General features: G+C 40.4%; 1 protein-coding gene across 2 annotated transcripts in view; it reads left to right on the top strand.

Moving 5' to 3' along the window:
* LOC106960631 (collagen alpha-1(V) chain-like) overlaps positions 1 to 26,850 on the top strand; it is a 96,739-nt gene that overhangs the window by 16,054 nt on the left and 53,835 nt on the right. For both annotated transcript variants that reach the window (XM_015053822.1, XM_015053821.1), the window contains exons 2-4: positions 7,829 to 7,996; positions 14,379 to 14,592; positions 15,652 to 15,814. In XM_015053822.1, the coding sequence (XP_014909308.1) occupies positions 7,829 to 7,996; positions 14,379 to 14,592; positions 15,652 to 15,814 (545 nt within the window). The remainder of the gene's footprint in view (positions 1 to 7,828; positions 7,997 to 14,378; positions 14,593 to 15,651; positions 15,815 to 26,850) is intronic.

Genomic DNA, 26,850 nt, shown 5'->3' on the forward strand with positions numbered 1-26,850 from the left:
AAAAAAAAAAAAAAAAAAAAAAAACACAAGTCTTTCACCTTCCCTGCTGGTGATGCACTCTAGGAGGGGGAAGTCTCTCATTGGGCATTCTTGCTTTCGGCTGTGCTGGCTTCCAGGAGAGGCAGGGTCCTCTTTATGGCTACTAATTACTCCATGTCCTCAGCCCTAGGTCAAGCATGTGCCTGAGAGTCAGGCCTCACCTCGAGAAGGGCCGACGAAGGAGGAGGACGGCGGGGGGGGAGCGGTCAGAATATAAAAAATGTTAATCCCCTCCCACCCCCTCGAAGAAAAAGGTCATCACGCACTGGTTCTGCACAGCTCCTGCTGTCAAATAAAATGGTGCCGTCTGGAGTCACTGAGAGTTGTTACAGAGACTGCATGTGTGGGTGGGTTTATATGCGTGTGCGTGCGTGTGTGTGCGTGTGTGTGTGGGTTTGTGAAAATTGAGGGGAGATGAATACTTAGGGAGAATGGGATCCACCACAGTCTTGGCACTGAGCCATAACCAGGATTAGGAACCTGGCTTTTTAGCTGCTGTTCACTTACAGACTGAATGAAAGAGGTACACTAAGGTCAGATTGGGAGAGGAAGATATTTATTATTGCAAATAATAAGCTAGTCTTTCGTCAGCAGGTAGTTTTAATGTGAGATTTGCAGTATTTTTTTGTCTTTTTTGATTCATGAATTGATTTAACATTGAAATTTGGTGGTGTCATTCTTGTGCGCAGACATTTTCTGTTTTGCAAAGATCCAAAGGATTGATCACTTTTTAACAAAGGCTCTGATCTGTTGATAAAAAATGCAATCATTGGGAACAATTTTCTGATTTGCCTCTAGGCCTGATCCACCCATTCAGATTTTAACCAATTTGTACATTAGTTGTTTTTTTAAACACTGCAAAACAGACAAAAATATGTTGCATCTCTTTTAATAAAGTCATCGTTTTGAATCCAACAGAAGATGAAGAATTTGCAATGTTATTGATGCTTTGAACTATGCTTATTAAGTCCACAAAAACTGCCTCAGCCTGCACGGTGTTGATTGATGCATTTTCAAACCTCAACCAGAGGGAGTTATTAGCTTTAGTGCATTCGATGAATAGGATTACCCCCTCCAACGCCTCCCAGGTTTTCCAATATTTGACCTGCCATGCACTGATCAGAGCCAATCAATAACAATCTGGGAAATTGTGATACACAGTTCACCGGTTTTTTTACTTTATATTTTTGTGTGAAAGTTGTGTCAAATATGTGGCAGACGGGCAAAGAGCGAATGTACACAAGGCAACGTCGTATAAACACTCTCTGTGTACTTGAGGTGAACCTGCCTCTCGGATATGAGGGGCTGTGTGGTTGAGGTGAAAAAGTATTTTTAGCATCCATTTCCAGAGGTGTTGGTTCCTCAAGGGACCTGGTGGATTAAGTTGGTAAACATCTCAGTTTAACAAGGTGGGATTGAGCCCCATACCTGCGGCTTGGAACGAGGTCAGGAATGCTTCCGCTACCAGGTCGACCTCCTGGTGACCGAAATCTGTGAATGAAGGAGTCTCTGAGAAAGTGTACATCAGGGAAGGGAGTTGAAGTGATAATGTTTGCTTTTTCACATTTCTGAAGTCCACTGCTGGTTATAGATGTTTTTTTTTTTTTTTTTTTGAACCATTTCTTGGTGGAAAAAAAAAAAGTAGTCATCTTCTGTCTCTCGCCGCAGTTTTTGGGAAGTTTTATTTGCACTTGGCCTGCGGACAAGAGCAGCGCTGTCTTTTCTTAGCCTTTCATTGTAGACTAACTAAAGTTGCTCAATTAAGGGTTTTGCTGACGAGTAAAACTCATTTACCAGTTCCTAGAAAGACCATTAAAGTGGCCAGGCACTCCACTAAATGGCTGATACTTCAGTATCTGACCAGTTCACTCCTGACTATTGAGTTTTCTGGGTGTCACCTTCAAATATTGTCACATTCAGATCCATGAAAATATAAAATACAACTGACCAAGTTAGGGGTTTTGAAACAACAGAAAGAACTTAGACATTTGGTTTGGGTAGCTATCTGCATTTGGCTGATCAACATACATATCTTTCAAATGTAGTTTTAAAACGGCGCTGCATTGAGAAAAGTGATGAATGGCGCCTTTTTTTTAGTTTCAGATGCCATAAGGTTCTATGTTTTTCTCAAGCAGAAATATTTTCAAAGGGCCATTGGCCCTTTGAGTGGTCCTAGTGAGTTGCTGCTCACTAGGAGAGAGTGAGCAGCAACATGTTCAAAAATATTTTTCTAGCCTTCCTGCCCTCAGGAGCATAGGGAATCCCAAGCTGCCATCACGACAAATAATTACATTTCAACATGTCTGCAGCATGTTATAAATGAGCATTTATCACTGTTGACATTGTATGCCCTTGATAATCTTTACCTTTACTCCGCGGAGCTCCAAAACTGCCAATTTTGAACGAGTAAATAAAGCAACTTAACTGTGACATACTCAGATTTTAAGTCTTGCTCTCATTCGCTGTCTTGCAGCTTGAGTGCACCACAGACAACTGTCAACACTGAAGAGTGTTGTCAGCACCACCCGGTTTCGCGTATGTATGGAATATTCACTGATTGGAAAAAGATAGGATTTCTGAGTTTTCAACCAAAAACAGTCAGACCTAATTCAGCAAAAAAGATTTCAGCTAGCAGCTAATTTAGCCATGCATCGCTTATTTAAAAGCTCCTTCTACTGCTGTTTTGCAGTCCAAATAAACTGTAGTCACTTATCAAGTGAGTTATCAGTATTGGCGTTCTGTTATAACCTACAACCCAACAAAAATGGCTGTGGACATTCTTGGCTGCCGCTAGTTCATGTTTGATCGGTTCCATTCAAATGCAGACGACTGTAACATTAGAAGAGCATTTTCCAGATATATGACAGTGTAGTTTATTTACATGGAAGGCCATGAAACTCTTGTAAATTAGAGATGAAGAGGAGGCTTTCAACCTCTCAGTGGAGAGGCCTGAAAAAGCAGCCAAACTCAAGTCTGCATCCAAATAAGGAGATGGGATAGTGTTGGTAACAGAGACGACATGTGAGCATAGAATGAAAATGGAGCCTTTGACCGAATGGTTATGGCTACGGACTTTATGGACTTTACTTTCAGAGTGGAGTTCTGTAGTTTTGTCTTTAATCTGACCACCCTTAAGCTCCATAATTTAGAGCGATTGTGGTCACTGTGCTAAGTGTAAGCCAGCTCTGTGCAGGCCTTGTAGGGGCTTCTGTACAACTGTAAGTCATTGGTTGAGCTGTTTGAAGCGAGATACGGTTCTGCTGGATGTTGGCCGGTTACCGAGAGATACTGTTGGATCGAAGCGGACTGCTCTGACATTCATGGAGAGTTTGAAGTGTCTTATTGAGAAGGTTTTAGTTGGTTCTTATTGTGTTCCTATTTTTGAACTGCAGGCATTTGGTTCCTATAAACTGTGCACAGCTAATAAAAATCAAACTTAAATCATAGTCCATCGTTGACAACAATAATGTCATAATATTATATAAAGTTATTCTGTTGGCTATGAACCAACTGGAATGCAATACATTTAGCTCACAAAATGAATGCAAGAAATTGTGATTCTGCATCAGATGCAAGTTAAATATTTGGCCAGTTAGATTGAGTTTCAGTCTCTCCTTCAGCCCACCAATGATAAAGATCTTAGTACAATATCACAGTTTCATGTTTAACTAATTTTATTATGCCCTATAAGATCGGGTCCAGAGAAAACTATAAGTGTTTATCCATCTGTTTTAGCAAGTAAACAATCCCTGTTTTGTTTTTCACCTAAATGGTCCATAAGTGCAGCCTGTTTTTGAAATAGTTATTCAGTGCAACGCTGATAGGAAGCTAATGCAGGCGCTAACTTTAGCGTCATTAACGGCTAACATTTAACCAGTCACAGTATTCTCAGTGTTTACAGATTGTTCGGCTCTTGTCTGTTCCTCTTTTACTTCTTATAATTCTCACAAATACTGCCAAATATAAGTCAGTTTTCAGCTGACCTAGTGTCCTTCTCACTTCAAAATAAGAGTCTCCAATGTAGAGAGAGCAAGGTTTAATTTATTAGCTATGTATAGTCACATTACCAGACAAAGTTGCATTGAGGTGGGCATGCATCAAATCCTTTTTCAATAATATTTTTTTATTATGATGAGAAATTTGATTTATCGTTGACACAATAAATTCCAATTTATTATGTTTATAAACCCCATAAATTTAGTTTTCTTTCTTTTTTTTTACCACCGCTTGTTCCATGAGAACATTTATAAATATCAGTAAATTGAAAATATGACTAATAGAGCTACTGTGCTCAGTTTGGTGATAGAAATCACAGGTCTTTCCATGAGAGGTGTCCTGCAGGCTATCTCAGTTTTTCAGGATCAGTATTTGACATTCAGTCAAAACATAGTTACCTAAAAAATTTTAAAATCTTTCTTTATTTTTTCATGATCATGTTTAACACAATAATACCACAAAATATTGTGATAAAAATTTTAATTCCATGTTGCCCACCCCTGTTTATTTTGGCAGGATTTGTGTGATGACTACCCATCATGTCTATATTAACAGTTGTGTGTGTCTGTGTCATTCTTGTGGAGCCTTTATTGAAATGTAGCATCTTTATGCGGGTGATGTTTTTTCTGCATTTGTCCCTGCTGGATTGTGGAACCTCAAATGCTCAGAACTTCACAGAAATGCTACATGATGCGTCTGGAACTGAGTCACGTGAATAAGCCTCTAAACAGAAACACTGCTCATGTGCACAAACCGAATAATGATGGATGGATGAGGGAATGCTTCCCATCAGATAACAGTGTAACATGCGCCTTTATTACTGCGCTGCGGAGGTCTGAGAGTTAGCCTCGCTTAATCAGACACCCCTTTCATGGTGGATGATGGACATTTTGTGGCTGCTGGGTGGTTTTCTATCCCTCTGTTCATTGAGAGCTGTTGACAGATAAATTGGTCTCTCTGTTTAGACCCTTCTTCTGCTCAAAAGCGGTGTCACTGTGTCGGATTCCCAGACAGGAGTGCGGTTATTGGCACCTTGTGCAGCACAGAGGCAGAGAGGTAGGTGAGCTTTTAAATTGGAGGGTGGGATGCTTCATTTGGTTAGGTGAGTTGCCATCACAAACGCCTGTTCTTGTGCCTATCATTACCTCCAAAGCATTGTTGGGATCTGATTTAGAAAAATACTTATTAAGTTCAGATCAAATTGTTTTCATTCTACATTTCGGTTCCCAGCAAAAACGACTTCCTTGATTTTCCAGTTTTGCTGGGGTTTTTTTTTTGTAAAGATGTGCATAAAACTCTTCATTTGGTTTGACAGAGTGGAAAATGTGAACAGGCTTCGGGAGGTGTGTAAAGAAGTTTATTTACGCCACTGCACAGCTGTAGGAAAACATGTGCAGCTTAACTGTTTTTCAATGGAAACCTCTGTTTGAGGATGTTTTTTTAATTGATTTCTGCTGCATGTTAGTCACTCATAACTGCATCCAGCTGGAGGTTGTTACAGGTCTCCCCGGGCGACTTTGAAGCTCAGCTGAAATGTGCTCGTTCATCATTTGACGTTTTTAGTGGCCTATTTAGTTTTAAGTGGTTGTTTCTGTTACAAGTTGACTTTTTGAACAGTTTGTGCCTTTTGCAGTTTCACCTTGTCGCTATGGTCGGCTAGGATGTCGCATTTGAGAAAGTGTAGAAAATAAAACGCTGCGATAACATGGCTGCATGCGTTTGCAAACCCGTTTCCAAACTAATGCTTTTGTGGGAACTTTGCGGCATAATTACAGCATTCTTGATTTCATATCTAACATCGTAGATTTTTTTTTTTTTTTTTTTTTTATCAAAAATGGACATAAACACAGGATGGGAAATAGTCATGGAGGTTTTTAAGAGGACTGGAGTGACACTGAAGGAGCTACAACAGTTTCCACAAACTCCTGGCTCTGTTCCTGTTCTACCTAAAGTAAGAAGTAGCATCACAGGACAGAAATATTTACTTCCAAAGGGAAGAAGAATCCCATGTCCACTGTGAAACATGGTAGTGGCAACATCATGCATTGGGTTTATTTTTCTTCTGATGGAACTGGGGTTTTTGTCAACTTCTACAAAAAAGTTGAGCCGAAGTCCATATCTAAATCTGACAGAAGATGTATTTGATTTGGAGAGGGCACAGGACAGAAGATGTTCTTAGGGTGTGTTCACACCAGCCCTGTTTAGTCCGCTTTAATCCAACCCTAGTTTGTTTGCCTATAAAGTTTGATTCGTTTAGGGAGGTGTGAATGTGCAATCAAACACCAAATTGCCAAACTCCAAAAGCAGGAAGCAGACTATAGTGCAGGGCATTCTGGGTAAATACGGCCAAAACAAGAGAGAAGAGTCTAGAGCTAGTAGGAGAAATGAAAGTGAAATTCCATACCTGCTCTAATCTATTGCCATTTTTGTTAACATTTCTTGTAGAAGGATGTTATGCTTGTGTCTTCTTCTGAGGTTTTTGTGCTGTTTCCTTCAGTAGTTCTTGGTGCAGCGCCACCACAGGCGAGATGGGAAAGTCTTTTTTTAAGGATTTGGTTTGTTTGATGAAGTTCGGTGTGAAAGTGAATTGCATCAACTGAAAATGTAACAAATGTTGCAACTTTTGTTTCCAATCGAAGCAATGGATTAAGGTGTGAGGACATTAAATTGATAGATTTGGAGATCTTTTGCAGGTATTATGATGTGGAATGTTGATGGTCACGCTTTAACAACATTTTTAGTGGAAATTTGCAGGATAAGTGTAACGTTAAAGGTGGAAAAACATCCATCTTGGTCCCAAAACGTCAGGATTGCGTGCGCTTTTGAAAGTTAATATGAACGCTACATTCTTTCGCTTTTGTTTCTGTTTAAGTTTGAATTTGTGGCACAAGTTATCAGAAATTTCCACTTGTCTTCTTTTAAAGATGTTTCCTAACTGTGAGGTTGGTCCAAGTTCCTCCTGATGACCTGCACGTATCTCTGCTTAGGAAGAAGACAAACTTGCTACTGGTGTATGTCATCGTGTTGCTTCTGGCTGCACGAACAGCTGTTTGTCCTGGGCGGTTTTGGCACATGACGGTTGCGGTGCAGGGTCAATCTCCATGTCACATTGTTCTGACCCAGCAAACTCCTGTGGTGGCGCGGTCACAGCCAAGGCGACCGGCTCGAGAGTGTGCTAATTGCACGGTTGTGGTCGGAGAGAGGCAAGCGGTGGACTTTGCAAGTGAAATGGTTGGAAGCGTGGGTTTCTCTGTGCGGCTTCAACCCATTATCATAGGAATCTATAAATGGGCACATCTCTGCTTTGTGCCTAAATGGGAAAACATAAATTTTCCCAAATGTGAATTGTTCTGCTGAGCAACCAACTCTTGCCTGAGTCAGCGGGACACTGGAAATAAAGAATGGTGAAAGAAATACATATAATTTCACTTCAGTTTAGATGCAGGTATTTTTGGAGCGCATTGACTCTGGTGTCAGCCCAAAGTGTACGCAAACCGAGCAGCTAGCGAGCTTCCTTACCCCCTGTATTTGCTTCCAACTCATTTGAAATACTTTTTGTGGAAAATAAGAAATAGTTATGCAGGCAGTTATAGAATGAAATTGTTTTCTGATTAAACTTTTTTTGTGTCGTAAGATATGCTTGTAATAGAAGTATGAGTATGTTTAATCGAAAGGAGGTATTAGTTTGCCCAAATTCTGTTTAAGGCCCCATAAAACTACTGTAAGGCTCTGAGAAAGCAATGTAAAAAAAACCCTTAACATCTTTTTCTTCTGTCTGTTTTCTTCTTCGCAGCGGAACCAGCAGACCTCTTGAAGATTTTAGATTTTCACAATTTACCTGAGGGTGTTACAAAAACAACGGGTTTCTGCTCACATCGGAGGTCGACACAAGGACCCGATGTGGCGTACAAAGTATCCAAAGATGCCCAGCTCAGTGCCCCCACCAAACAGCTTTACCCAGGTGAGTGTCTCAGTCAAAGCACAGCACACACAGGCAATAATAATAATAATAATAATATTAGTTGCAGCACCTGTATTCCTTTACAAAAACAGATTATAGCTCACTTAACTTTGTTTTTTTGTTGTTGTTTTTGGTTCTGTCGATTTTTTAGCAATTCTTTCATTTATTTTGACTATACAAGAGTCGTAAGGCACTTCTCTGTTGAGAAGAGTAATTATTTATATTGAGCAAAAATGAGGGCGGAGTCACCTCATTTCATTCAAAAAGAGAGCAGTCGGTGTTACACAGCACTGCAGTTAAACTGGATTTTATCAAATAAAAACAAGACGATTACAGAGCTGACATATTAAACTGGTTGTAACATCTTATATTAGTTTGATTACTGCCATACAGTAGGTGTGGTTAGCAGTACTAGCTGTAAACATCAGTTTTTGTGTGAACTCCTTATAGACTCAGTAGATCCTTACCTCAGTGATCAAATGTCTAAAACACAGCCAACATGTCCTGGTCAGTCAGTATGAATCCTGTCACTGATCAGGGCCAGTTAAGCTAGAAATGTTTGCAAGCCACTTCAATCTACTTTAGGCCAAAACCTTTCTAAAATCTCTCCACCATTTATATAACAATCTGTTATTAGTTTAATTCACGTAAATTTGTCCAATTAACTTAAATCCTGCATTTGATTGTAAACCCTGCTGTCTTTTTTTATTGGAAGGTAATGGATTTCTTTTCCCTAGAAATCCGACAGCGGATGAATCGGATCCCGCTCCTCTAATATTCCATGTTGTAGGAGGAGTCCGGACAGTGGGAAAGCAGTGAAAGCAGGGGAGGGCGAGAGGAGAGAGGGAAATGGGTGGGCGGCTGAGGGGAGTGGGGGTTCCACTTTTGCCTTGTTCTGCCGTGCTGACGTGGCTTAGCGCTGGCTGCTGTGGGGCGCTCTGCAGACTTACTTTCCTTTCTCTCCTCCCTTTTCCCCTTCGCCTGCCTTTTACCCCCTCAAGCATCATAATTTCTCCTCCCTATCATTTCTCCAAGACTCCCTCTGCCTCGCGGTGTTGTTTTTTTTTTTTCTTTTTTCCTCCCCACCTCTTCTGTTTTTATCTCATTTCCATCTAGCCAGACTTTGCCAAACTCTGAGGAGCCGCTGCGGTTATAGGCTGAGCCCAGCTCCGATAAAAGCTCGGACCGCTGGAAGACATCCCCGGTCACGGCTCTGTCAGGGGCTAAGCTGGCCCTTTGATTCGCAACCGACTCTTTCTCCGGGCTTAACGTTGAGCCATGAGGCTTCTGCGGCATGCGTGCCTTTACATGCTCTCCAATCAAACAAATGCCTTTTTCACTTTGATGCTCTATGACAGTGGAGCCCCTTATGGGTCTTTGTTTAGACACACATTGCTATAATTACACATGTGCTGCTTTGGAAGATCCGAAATAACAGTCCACATAAAACAAACCATGTGGAGAGGGGTTTTAACCAGGCACCTCATAGTCTTCAGGTGCAAACAGACTAACTAGCTGTCTGTAGCTTGCAGGATTTAAAATCCAGTGTCTGTGTTTGTGATGTGGCCCCTGTCTCGCCTCTTTCTTACGAGAATGTTTGCTAATATATTCCAGAAGGCAGCTAAACTTCTGACATCATTTTATCCATTATTACCCCCTCTCCTCCCCCCTTCCTTCGCTAGTTATTACTCTGGCTCGGAGTACTGTTTGCTTTAATAATCTGCATAATATCCTCTCACTTTGAAAGGTTACAAATAAAATTCTGGCAAAAAAAAAAAAAAAGAAACAAACAAAGAAAATGAAGACATGCAAACATCCTGCTTTTGTTCGGATGATAAAATAAAAACCAGCTTTGATTGGGAACACACCAAGCCGTGACCCAGTAACCACAGACAGACTGCGATGATGTGTTGGAAAAGAGCAAGTGCAGACATGCAATCATTAGGCAAACATGTGGAAGAGATGAATCATCTAAAATCACCGAGGCTCTTAAAACACTGGAGACCTTTCTTACCTTTATTACTTCAATCACAAGTGGCAAAAAAAGAAAAAAAAAGAGGAACCGCCCGGAGAGAATGGATGACAGCCAACGAACAGCTGCTTTTCCTTTTCTTTGAATCAAATGAAGGGTAATTTAGCATGTTCAGATTTGGTCTGAACTATTTTTGAAAGATAGTCCCATAAATCATAAATTAGGACCGAAAACAGTAGGATTGAGTCATCGAATTGTTAGGAATCATAACGTGATGCTGCTGGTATCCATTAAATGGATATTTTGGGACAAAATAGTAAATTGTAAAGCTAAGGCTCGTAACCAGATCAGTTCAGAACTGCTTATTTATAGTTTATATCTTGAGTAAGACTGCGCAGTATTTGATTTAAATCATTGGGGAAGCACAATGTGTTTTATTGTAGTGTAGGGTAGTGGAAGGTTTTGGACAGTGATAGTTGTGCTACACCGGATTTTGGGTGTAGCATGACATTTGTTATCGAAAGGTTTGAAATATATATACACTATCAGGAAATATAAGTTACTGATCATTGTAGGAGTAATGACATAGATATTCCTAAAACTTTTTGTTATCATAATATCAATTGCCGCAACCTCAATACTGCAAAGATCTGTTGCAGCTGCAGCTAATTATTATACAATTACTATTCAGACTCACTATGGCAGACATATAACTGATTATCCTTTATGTATAATGCAGGAAAAGGTCTTAGGAGGACATTAAGATGTGGTGCTAATGGGATTATTAAGAAACTGCAAGTGGGTTCTTTCATTGCCAAAAGAGAAGATGTAGCCAGATGCTGCATTTTCAATAAAACTATGATGTTGAAATAGAAATAATGACTTTCATGTTTGCCTATGAGGTAAGGAGCTCTCTATTTTGCGCTTAGTTTAGGCCACGTTGTCGTGGGAAGCGTCCTTTAAAACACAGTTCAGTTCTTTTGTGAGCTTCAGGTTCATTTTCATGCAGTCTAAAACTAATTATAATACAAAACGTCAGTCAGTTGACTTCTAGCTCAAACAGGATATTTGGATGATTTGATAATGTGGGATTTTTTCCACTACAGTTAGCTACAGTAGTGTAAAACAAAACGTGTGCCAATCTCAGGTATTGGCACACCTTGAGAACGATCCCCGGGTGCTTCTGATCGCTGTAGTTCTCTGACAGTGTGATTTCAGTTTTGTTTACCTTACTCATCCTCCTCCTCCTCACTATGCTTGCTGTCAAGATAAACTTTGGCTCAGGTTGTTTTAACTGATTAAATTATCAATTTGTGTAAAATTAGGTGAGTCGGTATTCCCTTTCAGAGTGCTTACAATTCAAAGTCTCTGCTCCAGAGTCGGGGGTTGCTGGAAAGCTGATGTGTCTTACATAAAAACAGATTTGTTCACAAGTGAGACTGAATAATCAAATTACAGGATGCAGGTCTACCTCATTTACCTGCCTTTATACACACGGGTTGATGGTACAACTCTTAAGGAGACACACCACGAGATATTCTTGCTGCATTAAGTCCAAGATATTGCACTTAGTTTTAGCAAGAAAATTAATTTGGTTATTCCATCGCAGAGAAAATATCAAATTGCTCCCATGTGAGTGCCTCTTCCTGGGTTTCTGCCTTTTCTTAATTTTTTTCTGGCCTGGAATGGGCAACGGTGGTGCCAGTGTAAACTCTGTGGACATCTGGCACTGTACTACTGCATGTCAGCACACACTGAGCACACATAAAACACACACATGAAATGAGAAGGGAGCAATCTCCAATGCAGTAGCTTAAATAGTCAAATTCCAGAAAGATAAAAAAAAAAAAACTCAGCTTTTAAAAATATTTTTCCATCTGTGTCTGGTAAAAAGTTTCGTATAAGGACAGTGGTTCTTTTATTCTGCAGTTTTAGTTTTTTGTGCTTCTGGACTGTCTTGATCCCGTTGGAGGTTGTTTCAGGGCATGGGGTACTTAAAAAAATGACAGGATGAGGCATTAGTACAAAACACTCTCAATTTTCACACGAGTCCAAATGAGAACGTTTGGTTTTTGTTGCAATTTACTTTTTGTCTCTTTTTTAAACTCTGGGCTTGAAACAGCGTCATCTTAAATAAAAGAGATTCCCATACCATAATCTTAAATCTAAACAACCAAACAGCTGTTCTCTGTAACTTTGAGAAAAACCATCTTCAAGCCAGCTGACTGGCAGTGCGTAGCAGCAATTGTGGGAGAAGCACTGCGGGTTTGATCTAAACTTTAACCTGCTGAGCAAAGCCTTTTTTTTCACCTCCCAGGGCTTAGCTGTGACAAGCATCCCCTTCACTTTGTTTGAGATCTTTTTGTCTCATCCTCGTCTTCCTCTTTTAAAGCTCCGTCTTTCTCATCGCGGTTCAACGTCTGTCAATTACAGCAGCGGTTCTCATGTGATTCCAAGCAGAATTCCTGAGCGAGGACGCTGCCAAGGCATGTGCTGTCCTCATGATGCGATCTGATGCTTAGTGTTAATACAGAGACGACGGGAAAGAGGCAGGAAGGCAGACAGACATCCAGCTGCTGACAAAATGAGGGAGATGATAGAGATAAGGAACGAAGCACGAAGGGTGACCGGTACAAATTTGGCTCTCGGAGCTTTTCTTCTCTTTCTCAGCCTAAGCTGGGCTTTCCACACCCTGCTCTTCCTGTGGCACCTTTTCTTCCACTGTGCATAACTATCACTTTAACATTCTTCAAGCCTGTCCCCAGCCTGTAACTGATGGCTTTATAAGAGTCTTTGATGGTGCTACAATAACATCTTTTCCCTAAACCCAGCCTCTCTGTTCTGCTTGCCTGGAAAACCGCAAGAGAGATTGCTAGTAGAGATTGAGTGCCCTCTTTGCTTATGTTAAACATAACAGTTATCACTTTAATCTTTTTTTTTTTTTTTTTTTTTTTAAATAAGAAGCATCTGGAATTTGTAGCAATGTAGCACAGCCAATGCACAATACTAGATTGTTGCTAAAAATCCACAATTTTTTGGTTTTCAAAATTACAGCTCTCAGAACTCAGAAATGAACAATCCAGTTGTGGTTTAATTGGTAAATTTAACTGGTGTTTTTTTTTTTTTTATGCTTGAGTAATTCCAAAGCTATTCGAATGCCAAAAAAAAAAAATCCTCATTTGTGTTTTTACAATTATAATAAAGGTTAAAATGTGTTTTATAGATTCAGTTCAGGCTTAATCAGTCTAAGTGCAGAGGATCAAAAATGTTTATAATTGTTAAAAAGCAGGTAAATTGCGCTTTAACTTAATTAGTTACACTATTAGTTGTTTAGTTGTGTTTCTTCAGAACCCAACCAGCTGGTTAAAAACTGTGCAGCGTGCATCCAATTCTTTTATAGTGAATTACTCTTTCTTTCTACTATGTCAACACACACAACTCATGAGCTGCTTCCTTTCCTACTTCAAACAAGAGTCTTAAACAGTGGCAAGGTATAAAAAATAAGACTTAAACTTTTATGACTAGATGAAGTCATATGACGAGATGGCAACTGGGCAACGGCCATGTCAACACTTCACTTTAATCTTTTTCAAACTAAAAGATCAGAAGTCTTTCAGCACAAAGCCACATAGTTGAAGCAGTTCTCTCTTCTGAAGGGTTTTTTCATGCGGTCCTGAGTGCACCCTACTAGGAGAGAATTTGTCTGGCAGATGTGGGCCCCATACTTTGGCAGAATTGCGGAAATAGTTGAGCCTCCACAGTGGAACTATGCAGATGGAGGCTAACAGATTGCTTTCATATCTTTCATGCGATCGCATACCAATAGGCTGTTGGTATTTCCATTTCCAAATAAATGTGTCATTAAGAATCTCTCCTGTAATAATTTGGGGTCTCCGTGTCTGCTGGATGCATCAGCTTGGGGACGGGAGGGAAAAAGTGGGGAGGAGGAGTTTGAGGGATGGCTTCACAAAGTCTCTCAGGACCAGATGTTTTTGTCATTAGCGCTCTTCACGCTGCGCTGTACTGGAAGTGATCCACTTTGTATTTCTCTTTCTAACCTTGCACTTTTCCCCCAACCCTCTCTGAACAGACTCTGTTCTGCCAGCCACCACTCTCAGATTAATCCTATCCGGTTGCACTCTTGGCACTCTTCACATCGCACTTGTTTCCTTTTGCTGCACAAAGCCCACCTTAATAGTTTCTCAGTTTCAACCAATCCCCGTTTGTTTAAGTGACAATAACAATATTATTTGTCCTCATGACAATAAATCTGTCTACTGACACGATACTACAATGACTTTTCAAGCCAGACGGTGTATTGCATTCCTCTCACGACGATGAATCGCTCCTGCTGCTCGTAACTCTCTGACTCGTCTCTGTTTGTGTCCAACTCGCTGCCCGTTCTGTCAGGTGATGCCTTCCCTGAGGATTTCTCCATCTTGGCCACAGTAAAACCCAAGAAGGGCAGCCAGTCCTTCCTGCTGTCAGTGTACAATGAGCAGGGCATCCAGCAGCTCGGACTGGAAGTGGGCCGATCCCCCGTATTCCTCTACGAGGACCAAACAGGCAAACCCAGCCCAGAGGACTACCCGCTCTTCAGAGGAGTCAACCTGGCTGACGGAAAGTAGGTGCATCAGTCAACAAATGTGGGGTTATCTTTTATCATTATTAGAGATTATTTCTTGTGACTGTAAATGCAAATGATACTTAAATCATTTGCATTTACTTGTGACTGTAAATGCAAATGATACTTAAATCATTTGCATTTACATTCACAAGATTGAAAATAACATACCTAAGCATCAGAATGATACTTTCATGTGTAATTTTTTTTTTTTTTTTGCTAAAACTGAGCAAAAATGTTTTAGCAACATTCTACAATGTGAAATGTCAGTAAAGTGATATGGAAAGTTCCTACAATAATCAACATAATGACCATGTTTCAGTGTGACTTAGAAAATATTTCAGACATTAGTTATTCACAAGTTGAGGTGAAATAACTTCTGTGTTTGTTGAAAAGCTTTTTTTAGAGCGGTTTTAGCAACGTTTTAGCATTGTTAGCCCTGTTAGCTTCACTAACTGCATTTTAATAAGCCTATCTGCTGTGACCGGTCACAATTTTTTCATCTTATTAAGCCTTTCGGACATTAATCATTCATGAGCTGAAGGGAAATAACTTTTGTGTTTGTTGAAAAAATTGTTTAAAACCTCTTTCAACAAGTTCTGTTAGCGGTTAGCATTGTTAGCCTAGTTAGCCTCACCAACTGCAGCTTAGTAAGCCTTAATACTGTGAACAGTCACAAATTATTTATGAATGGAAGCAAAGAACAGCAGCTCAATAAGGTTGAAGTGTAAGATTTTGTGTACAGCAGCGAAAATATATGATGGTTACATCAGGTAATCTGATAGATAGAATTTAGTCATTTTCTGTTGTGATACTAGTATTGGACTCGATTCACTCCCATTTTTTAGCTGAATTTGTATGCAATCTGTAGATATGGCAGCCTTTTATTTTTAATTTTCTGCATTTGTTGGATTTTTTTTATATATATCATAATGACTTGTATCCATCTGAGCCAACATAACTGCATACCTTTGAATTTCAAAGCAGTACAGGCCTCTCAGGGCCTCGCCATTGGTTTATCCTGTAAGTGTGTGAACTAACACCACCTCTTGTTGCCAGGTGGCATAGAGTGGCAATCAGCGTGCACCAACAGACCATCACCCTCATTCTGGACTGTAAAAAGAAGATCAACCAGAAGCTGCTTCGAAGCCCCAACCCCATCATTGATACCAAAGGAATTATAGTGTTTGGAACTAGAATACTTGATGAAGAAGTCTTCGAGGTAGGCCATACGTCGTCTCTCATTTCCCACTCTATATAGTGAATGTATTTATAAATTTGTGAGACCAGAAAACAAAAAATGTGTAAGGGGAAGAATGGCTGTATTGTTTGGTGAAGCATGGCTATAAGTGGAGTGTTCTTTATGTACGTCACTGAAACTTTAGTTGTGCTTTGATTTGACGTCTTTTAGTAAATCAGATAAAAGCGAAGCATGATGTCCATTTTAACGTCCATATAGACATTTGCGGCTGCGGTTTGAACAGTGGTCAACCCCAGTGCCCATCCCTCTTTACATGCAGCATAAAATAAGGGATTGTGGTGGCGGCCACATCCTCTTGAAGATGTGCAGATTTGGCCCGCAGAACCCAACCGACCTCTGCCACCCACTCATACTCAGGCGCTCAGAATCACAAATCACACTTAATTTTAGGCTGCCTGATGTTCCACACTGTCCACAAATGAGCTCTGATTCCCGTAATTCTGCTCCGTTCCCAAAACGTGCTGGTTGGATGTCCCTGTCGCTTATCGCACTCTGTTAGCTATCTGCTGGAGTTTTCCCGTCTTGACAAGCTGCAGCATTTCTGTCAGAGTTTTTTCACATGCAGAAACACGCTTCTGATTCTTTAAAGCTCCTTTTGCTCACATAGAGTCAATAAACAGAATATTGTCTGATTTATTGTATTCTGACTGGTGGACAGGAAGTCTTTTGGCGATTATGTTGACACTGATGTAACATTATGTGAGTTGAATACTTTCTATAACCAGCTTTTGTGCTGGGTACTTTAGCGTGACCTCTGTGAGGGACGGACTCGCGCAGCAAAAATACAGCGAGTACAAGTGTTGTCTTTGTCCCTTCAGAGTTGCGTTTGTCTAAAGAGGGATTAGTCCACGAAGTTCAGGCCCTCGATAATAATTACCAACAGAAACAGATTGATGTGACTGATGGTGAGCCAGCTGACCTTTAACCTCACTGCTGCTCAGCTACTGCAGATAGAACCGAAGCACTATGACATCACCTCCCTCTACAGTCCCTGGAGTTCATCCGCCAGTCTACGGCACTGATGTATAGTGGGATGTAAAACCAAAGTCAAAATGTCTTTTCTGTTATTCAAAGCTCTGCCATGGAATTTCAGTCTGATGTAGAGCCGGCGGAGAGTGTCCGTTAGCGTCCAACTTTAGGTCAACTAGATAATTCGAACACTCTGTGCTTTGACCGAAGGCATTCCATTGTTTCTCTGGTTCTATGTTTTGGGCCGTTATCCTGGCAGAAGGTGAAACCTTGCCTCAGTGTCGAGCTTTACCCTCATTGTCTTTCTCCATTGTAAAAGCAGCCCACACAGCTGACCTGTACCGCACCATTTCTGGGCCTTCTACTGTTGTAGGTCCGGTGGAGCTAATGGAGTCACGCAACACTGTCCATTGATTTGAGGGACAGGAAGAAAACATCACCGCGGCTCACAACAATCGTATAAAACACAAATCGTGTTTTATATGATAAATGTATAAAACACGTTTATTGTCACATTAGCATGACGCTACATTAGGCATTTGGGTTTGGGGATCTAACCACCAGTGGAAACGCTTTCGTGAATACACCAGACCTTAAGATAGAGTAAGGAACATCACCAGAACGGACCGTACTCCTCAGTGGAAGTGAGGCAAAGCATGTTTTCCTGCAGGATTGTGTTTTATTTAGCTCCATCCATATTTCTATTAACTCCATTAACACTGTCCCTACAAGCACTCACACCCTGCCAAAATGATAATTTCTCTACCTTGTCACTAGCTTCCCTGCCTCTGCTAGAGAAAAGCAATCTGCTTGCATGAGGCTGTCACAAGCATGTCTCTCTGTGGGGATGGTGCAGTTTCCTGATACCAGCAGTGTTTCTCATTTCAGTCGAGTGACAGTGACAGTTTTGGAAAAACTTTTTTACTTTTCAGTTTACTTTAGTTGTTGCCTCTTCCACATGGGACACAACTGTGGAATACACAGTCCTCCACATGAGGTGGAGCTCCTCTGGAGTCACCATGGGCTTTTTGATTAATGGTTTCCTTGTCCATACTTTTAAATATTGGATTAACCTGTGAGATGATTAATGATTGGGAGATAATGTTACTATCTAATTATGCTTTAAACTTCTCCGCAACTTTCTGTCTAGCCTTGTTTCGTCTTCTTGATGTTTGATAAACATAGTTTTGCCAATTGTTTTCATGGAACAATATGGACTCCGGGTGAAACAGGAAGCACAATCTTTACATTACACAAATACTTTTTGAACTTTTAGGACTAATGAGGCATCAGTTCAGATACAATTGCTGTCCACTTGAATTGGCTATGGTTATTCAGTAGCAATTTTCCTCCTTTTTTTGTGTGTTTTATTAACTTTTGCTTTGTTTTAGTCTTTGCCAAATAATGGCATTTTTGACTCAAAATCGAAGTTGCACAGAAACAGAGTGTAATCTCAGCCAGCCAACAGCCAGCGCTGCGGTAACAGCTCAGCAGCGACTGTGGGAGCCGGCAGATAGTTTGGGAGAGATGTTTAAAGGACTCCTGCTGTGTGTCTGCCAGTCGGGAGACAGGACAGGCTCCAGTGCGTTCAGAAACTGGAAAATATGCCACATAGTTTCCAAATTGTCCTCAGGCCGCTCTGGCTTTTTTTCCCATTACTCCAATTCCCTCTTTGTAGTTTAGTCTGATACCATGTAGACTATTGGCAGAGTATGAAGCCTCTGACATACAAATGGTTTTGATTTTATAGTATAAATCAAATTAAACGTTAGTTTCCTCAGATAAAAAAAAGAAAGAATATTTTTTTGCTCTGTTTCAAATATTGTGTCAACCATAAAAATCAAAGAGGGGAGAGGAGTTAAAGTCTTCTCTGTCACACCGTTGAGTAACAGTGAACGACATGATTTAACCGCTTGTCAAGGTTTTTACTGCAGCCTGTGCTTTTTTCTGATATACAGCAGTCAGGGGATAAGTAGCACTTTTACGCTGAGGTGGTTTGTGGTTTGGTCTCTAACAAGGTTATTGTGGCAACAGAAAGACCGTCTATCTGCTGCAAGCACTGTATGTTCTCTGTTTTTTTTTGTGTTTTTTTTTCAGCATCTTACATAAGAATGCTGCGCTTGTGACAGTGCCAGTGGAAGATGATTAAATCGGTGTTAAAGTGTTTACGGGAGCAGGCTGTTATTTCACACTGCAACCGAAAACCTGAATGTGTTTTGCTGGGATTTTATGGGACAGATAGGCTGACATGATGGCAGCTCGGGAGGAGCAGCAGAGCTTTACAGCTCAGGTGGGAGAATCTTATCAATGCAAATTTGAACCTTTATAAGAAAGTGAGATTTGCTGTTTTTTGCAAGTCATGTTGGGTGGACACAACATATAAGGATAACTTTTTCATTTCTGTATAAAAGGCTGCATGTAAAACTTATGAATGAACACAGAATCCGTATGGTGACACAAGGTAGTGGCAGAATCATGGTGTGGTGATGTATTTCCTGAGCATGGATGTGCTGGCCAGGATTGATGGACATAAAACTAGGATAGAAGTTGACCTTCCAACAAGACCGTAACCCTAAACACACAGTCGTATCTGGAACAGAATTGGCCTCAAAATACTTTGAGGCAAACTATTGACTATTGATAGCTGAACGAAGACCACGCTTCCCATCACCGCCATGTCATAACTCTGCTTTAGACTTCTTCACTATTTTACCCCTGACCTGTCTGGTGTGTTATTTGGTCTAACTGATGATGTTTGTTCTCTGTAATGTTCTCTAACAAACCTCCGAGGCCTTCTTAGAACAGCTATTGGTTTTGTAATTTACTTGTCACTTAGAATGGCACTAAAATGAATTGGTAGTAGCCTGGCAAATTGTGAAAAGGTTCAATGCTGGTGGAGGGCATTGCAAATTAAGTATTTAGGCTCTATAAAAGCTGCCAATTGGTGCTTTTGCCTTTATGAAGGTGCAGCGTTGAGTATTTAGAAGTATTTTGTAGCCGCGGGGTGAAGATTGAGGCCTAAAGTTTGCTGTTCTTGTTTGAAAGTGGTCTGTTAGAGTCCATTTAGAAAATGCGTCCGCTGATTGCTCTGCTCACTTGTTTCTGAGTGCGCGTGCCTAAGAAAACCTGGGATAATTTTACCGCCCATTACCGGGTCCTCAGTAGAATTCTGAGGAGTAACCGCTTTTACTCCAAGGGGGAACGCAAGCGGACCACTTGACCTCACCTGGAGTTGATTGTCGGGGTAACCTGAACCTGGCCGATGTGGAGCTGTGCAGATGCTGCAGTTCTCGTCTGGCCTCCATTCAAGATCTTTGCGAACCCGTAGGCTATATGCTTGATCAGTAATCGACCTTTGGACTCGTTTAGGAAATTTGAGGTTTCGGATGTCAAGAAAACTGAAGAGAGTGCTCAGGAATGAAAGCAAGGCTGGAACAGTAGATTCAGTTAGAGGAGCCAAAAACCTTGGGTCATATTCTGGAAAGAATGAGGAGGTCTCTCCCCACTGATTTCAGTCTTGGAACGGCGAGCGTACCACATGACATCATCCAGAGGTTTCCTTTGTCTCTTCCGATTGACTGTTTCATGATCTATAAGCGATGTGTTTTAGAAACGTGCTGGAAAAGTGTGTTAGTGTTGAGAAGATGAGGTTAAGATGATGGCAGGTTAAAGACTTTGTGTGTGTGAGTCAGATAAAAGCAATATTAAAAGAGCGGGGGGAGCAGTCCAGTGTGTAAGCTTCGGGTTGAGGCAACTTGTGGGGTTTCGCAGAGTGGCCAGAGCCAGGAAAAAGTAGTAAAAAATGTGCAACACATGAGCTTGATGCTCGTAATACGTTTTTATATCATTTCAGCCAGATGAGCCACGCATCTTGTTTCCTCATCTTTACCTCTGGACTTTTCTTCCTTCTTCTGCTAATAACCCCAGCCATTGTTTTTGCACTTCCTATTCAACACCTCTTTGTCTCAGGCTGTCTAAGATGAGAGAATAATTTAAGCTTTCTTTGTGTTCTCCTGGCTTATAGTTCTCTTTTTCTTTTTTTTTTTTTTTAATTTGCAGTTTCGCCTTTTCTGAAGTAAGGCTACAGATTTATATGGAACTGAGCCTGCTGGGGGTCATTTAGCCTCAGTAACTGTTAGCTCACTGAGTAATGCATGCATAATGGCTTTTCTCCTGGAGCTTTCTGTAGAGACCTGGGAAATTCATCCTATGACTGAGAGTTCATTTCTAGGTTTGGTGCAAAAATGTGGGCGTTATTTAAGTCCCTGCTTTCATTAAAAAGAAAGGGGGCGAGGGGGAGAAAGCAGTTTATTTGCAATGCAGATCTACTTTAATGTTTGCATTGCACGTATGCAAGGCATAACATTATGACCATTTGGGTTCCTTTCAGTAAGTTCCCAGTTAAAATCAAGACAGCTCTTTCTGCCAGGCCCTGACTATTGGGGCTTGCCTCCCACAGAGCATGCCAGAGCTCATCAGATGGATATCTTCACAGTTTGAAGGCTTAGTGAAAACCTCTTTTTCTTCTTTGTTGCATACTTTCAGTTATTTCTAAGCATTTTTCACATCAGTCAATGTTGGTTTCCTTTGCTGTTGGATTGTTGTTCTTCTGAAATATTGTTGTTATTTGGAGGACAAGGGTGAAGTTACTGTTATCGTTTGTTTTTCCAAATGTCGGCATGTCTGAAAATGTGCTTTATGTTGGTCTACACACAGAAAAATGAAACGTTGTTTCTGGAACGTCAAGTCCTATCATTCAACATGTGTGTGTCGCTTATGATCCACCTATAAGCGACACACACATGCTTCCTATAGGGTTAGTGTATTTACTTGTAGGTTATAAAATTTACCGTGTTACAACAGAGAACATTTTTGTTGTTGTGGTATTATCTTGTCACTGTCTCGTTTTTATTTATTTTTTCCTTTTTTAAATACTTAGTTCTCACCTAGCCATCCTGGGATTCATGTTCAGTGCGCTGTACTCTTTTTCTAAAGCCTCCAAACAGACAAAAAAAAAAAAAAAAAACCTGAATCAATCTGAAAATAAAAACTAAAGTATTCGCCAAGCCTAAGTAAGTCCTTCTTCATCAGTGCAGACAGAGCGTCTGCATAGCATGGCATGAGGTTAAGTGATGCTGGTGTCAGGTGATTTCTGCAAAATCTTAATTAATTAATTAATCTTTACAGAAGGAGTTCATCCGCACAGCAAATGTGACGTCTTTAAGTTGTTACACCTTAGCAACAGAATTTTTATGATAAACACCAAAAGCCATTCAGATAATCACCAGGATTCAGGCTTAAAATATGACTAATTGGTTGAACATTTAAAAAATATTAAAACAGCAAACATTTGTGTTAGACTATTGAATAAAACATCACTTCAGGCACATCTGCTCAGTTCAGGTGTGGTGAATCACAGGACTGAAATGTAAACAGAAAAGAAAATAAGAACATGTGTCTATTGTCAGCTTGTCTTTTCCATCTATGCTGGTTCATTTTTGTCAGAAGATCTTGGCTTGATGAGCAATTTGATATTTTTTTCAGAGGTCTTTGATTCTGATGACCCGTTTGAACATTTGGGTTCAGTTATGACAGCGTTTTATCTCTGTACTCAGACAGTACAGATATTACTCATATTATCACATCGCATCAATCTTTTGCAAGCCACAGGATGCTCCCAGTGTGTAGTTTTCTCACTGGTAAAGTTCAAACTGTGGTGTTGTGACGTTTTGGGGATAAATTGGAGAAGCGCTCTGCCTTCATGTGAGAACTGCAGCTCCTCCCAGCTGGATGCAGATTTACTGTAATGTTTCTGCTTACAGTCAGACACCAGTTTGGCTAATGACAGATCATGACAAAACTAATTAAAGACTCAAGCTGAGTTAATGCTACACTCGTATGATGTACTGTGTGAGATACACTATGGAGCACATGTGAAGCTAAAGATGTCCGTATCCTTTGAAGGTTTTTCACATTCAGTCACATTATTACAACTGCAAACCGTGATGTATTTCAGTGGGATTGCATGTGATGGGCAGGTACAGATTTGTGTATAAGTGGAAGCAAAATCATAAATGATTTTCACTTTTTTTCTTTAAGAATCTGAAAAGTGTGGCGTGTACACACATACATCCCCTTTACTCTCATACCCGTTTCTTAACCTGTCATTCTGGTTGTCAAACTCCAGTCCTCAAGGGCCACTGTCCTGCAACTTTTAGATGTGCCTCTGCTGCACCACACCTGAAAAGAATAATTAGGTCATTAGCAAGGCTCAGGAGAACCGATCTACACAGGGAGGAGGTAATTAAGCCATTTCATTCCACTGTTTTTTACCTGTGGCACATCTAAACACTGCAGGACAGCGGCCCTTGAGGACTGGAGTTTGACACCCCTGTCATTGTGAATGACAACCTGTGAATAACAGGTTAAAATCCCAATGCCTTAAATAAATAGTCAGTTGTATCATTTTTTCTGATGCGCTTAAATAAAATCTAAAAGTCACCTAATTAGTGAATAGTGCACACCACTGTTATTGAACGTAGCCTGAATGTAACGGTTGGTTAGACAGCATCGGTGAACAAACAGCATCTTAGTGTCCAAAGAACGCAACAGGCAACTAAATAGTTTAGGCTACATGGAAAATAGTTAAAAACTAGCATATCACATCACCGAAGAGCAACATGGTGGTGGCATCATGCATCATGCTGTAATGAAGCTTTCATTAAACTTTATATAATGCAGAATCAAGGTTTTTACTCTAAGTGTACGTTTGTTTTAATGACACCTCTGCTCTTTGTCTGGATTCGCTGTGCCTTGCTAACACTTTGCTTTTCTACGATTGTGCTTCAGCAGATCCATGAAAAATTGAATTTCCAGCATGGATAATTAGCAGAATTTCCTTAACCCATGTCAGATGTTTGTCTTTTCAAGCCCCCATCCTTTCCTCTCCTTCTTAGTTACTCCTTTAAACTGTGTCAGCAAACGCTAAAGTGTCCCTTCAGCACTTCTTGAGTGGGTTTTCACGAATGTCCAAACCAAACAATTAGAACCCATGTCTAACGGGCGGAAGAGGGCCGCTCCGATTTCAAACCCCACCAAAAAAAAAAAAAAAAAAATTAGAAGATTCGAGCCCACAGCTCAAAATCTGATGCAGCGCAGACTTTTATGGGGGCCGGGACTCCAGACGTAGAGCGGAGCAGTCTGAGTAGAGAAGACAGTGGCGGCGAGGTGAAGGAACGGTTAAAGAGCTGGGTGGTGGACACGCAGGGTGGCAGGCAGACAGCCCTGTTGCTCTTGGCCTCATATCCGGGCGCTGACATTTCACTGCAGTCTGGACGGGGGGAATAGAAAATCTGGTGAAAATTTCAGTCTGGAAGTCCTTTGAACACAAGCTTGTGGTGTCGGTACGTTTGAATGCTGTTTGGGTTGGTTTGTTTCTTGGGTGACACGTCCAGGTGGCGTGTGATTCCAGGCTCAGATGTGACAGGTGTGTGTGTGTGTGTGTGTGTGTGTGTAAATACGCTGCTAAAGTAGCTCAAAGATCCTCTCTCCAATACTCTTATCCTTCTCCCACTCACCAGTTCTCCTCGGAGAACACACAGGCAGAGAATACTGAAAAATAGATGTGAGTTTTTCCACTTTTAGCTTCTTCTTTTTTTTTCCAGTTTTATATTAGATGTAAAAAGTTAAAAGAGACATTATCAGCCATCCTGGGAGCGGAGAGAAATAATGAGCACCGATGTGATGATGTGAGTTGTTTTTGCTAAGGTATGCTGGTCTAAGATTACGAACGTGCAACTATCTTCGAGGTGTGAATCAAGTCGACAGACATTCCTCAAATAAAAATAAGCTTTTTTTAAGTCTCACTTCTGATCAGCACGTTCCCCTCGTATTTATGATTAAGAAGTTTTTAAAACTAGTACTCCTCAAGGTGCATGAATAAATGTCTTCGTTTTCAGAATTGGGAACACCGTGAACTCAGTCCACTCTGCACATTGTGCCTCAGGTCCAGATGAAAGAAATATATTGGCTTTGTGTTCTCTCCTGCCCCCATCTGGACACAACCTGAAAGTCCAGCAGGAGTTAAAAAGTGCCTGTTGCCAAATGTAAGCCTCACACGTGGAAGAAAAAAGAAAAAAAAAAGAAGAGAGAAGCAGGAGAAAAGGATGATGCAGTTCATCTTCATTTATGTTTATTCCCTGCTCTAAAATGCATCCTTCCTTTCTTTCTTTTTTCCCCTTCTTCTTCTTTTTGTTGTTGTTCTTTTTTTTAAACACAAAAGTATGTCAGGTAAGGTCATCTTTTTCCAGAGGCAATAATCTTTTGCACCACAGCCCAACAACAGGAGAGCGCCGTGCAGAAGCAGAATCATGTGTCACTGGTGCTCAGGAAGAAGCTTAAGACCTGTTATTGTCTAAAAATTCTGTCTTAAGCACCACTCTGATGTGCCACAGAGTAAATAATATCCCTCTGTGTTTTTCCAACTGGATTTCTGCTTCCTGCTCCTTTCTGATTTGAGCACTCTTTTAGACATTTAATCGAAACATTAGATTTTTTCCTTTTCTGTGAACTGTTTTTCCATGACTGTGCATGTACAGAAGTTGCATCAGACGTCGTAAAATCCAGTGCTTTCTAAAAGCAGGAAATTTCACTCACCCGCCAACTGGCTGATGAACTAAGTTGACTAATCAGCCAAATAGCAATAAAAACACACAGAGAGATTGGTTTTCAGCTCTGAGTCGGAGTACAGTATGAGAATATCGGTCTTTTTCGCTGCATCTGCAAAACGGCAGCTTATATAAGACCTTGGCATCGGAGCTGTTTGACTGATGTGTGATGAAAGGTGGAATTTTGACATGAAAACAGGAATTTGGTGGTTGACATGGTGCATCAAGACTTTAACAATAGTTTTCACTGTCAAGTTGTTTGCAAAAGTGCGGCATCTGAGATTTAGTGGTAATTTAGAGATAATTGTTCAGTGATCGGAAACAGAACGAGAAAAAAAAAGGATGAATTATCTGCATGTGGAGAATTTAAAAAAATTGTTCATTTCATGAGAAGCTTCATCCAAGGCTTTGATGATGCTGTTAATTGTATTTTAATTTAAATTTTATTTAAAACAGCTTAATTCTGCAACTCACTTTTTTTTTTGCTACAAAACTAAATAATGCTCAGTTTCAATAATCCATATTTCATCTTTTTCTTCCTCTTTAAATTACCTTCCCGTCACACTCTGTGTGCTCTGGGATCTCTAAATCATCTCCAGCTCTCTTCATAATTAACGCCCCCTCTGGCAAAGATGTGTACAAAATGGTTGCTGTTGCTGTTTTGTTAGCAACATTTTCAAACTTTTTTTTTTTTTATTCCCCTATCATTCTGCTCACCCTGTGTTGTGGCAAAATAAACTTCTTCATCTAGTGTTGTTTGTCACAGTCCCAGCTGTATTCATTAAACTTTTTTTTTATTATCCCTCTACCATACCATAGCATATCCATACCTAGGGAAACAGAATGTCATAAAACTGTCTAAACACTGCTTGCTCTTGGAAAAATGACTTTAGCTGCATTTGTTTTATAGGAATTGCTATGGCTGTCAGAGGACTGGTAATTACAAAAAACAAAAGAAAGCTAAAAAAAAAAAAGACTTATGCTATTTATTTCCCAATGAATAAATGTGGCCTAATTAAAACTTTTATTTTTATACAATTTTTTTGTTTAATGTACTGCATTATGCTGATTTTTATTTTATTTTATTTTTTTAATTTTATGGTGCTCCTGTTTTTCCTTCAGGCCTGGATACACTGAGAAGCTAAAACAAAAGCACTGAAGATATTTTTTTTTCTTTGCCTTCGAATCAGCTCATTAATTATTTATATTAGGAGCAGAAATCACATCACGAAGCTGTAGAAGAGAAAGCAGTCACTCTAAAACTGGAATTTCCTATTTCTAAACGAATAACATGTCAATGTAGTTGATATTTTCAACTGTGCTCAGCATCTTACATTAGCATTTAGCATAGCTGAAACGGCT

The sequence above is a fragment of the Poecilia latipinna genome, unplaced genomic scaffold (genome assembly GCF_001443285.1).
Source record: "Poecilia latipinna isolate Pla-1442-1.1 unplaced genomic scaffold, P_latipinna-1.0 Scaffold1204, whole genome shotgun sequence".
Classification (NCBI taxonomy): domain Eukaryota; kingdom Metazoa; phylum Chordata; class Actinopteri; order Cyprinodontiformes; family Poeciliidae; genus Poecilia; species Poecilia latipinna.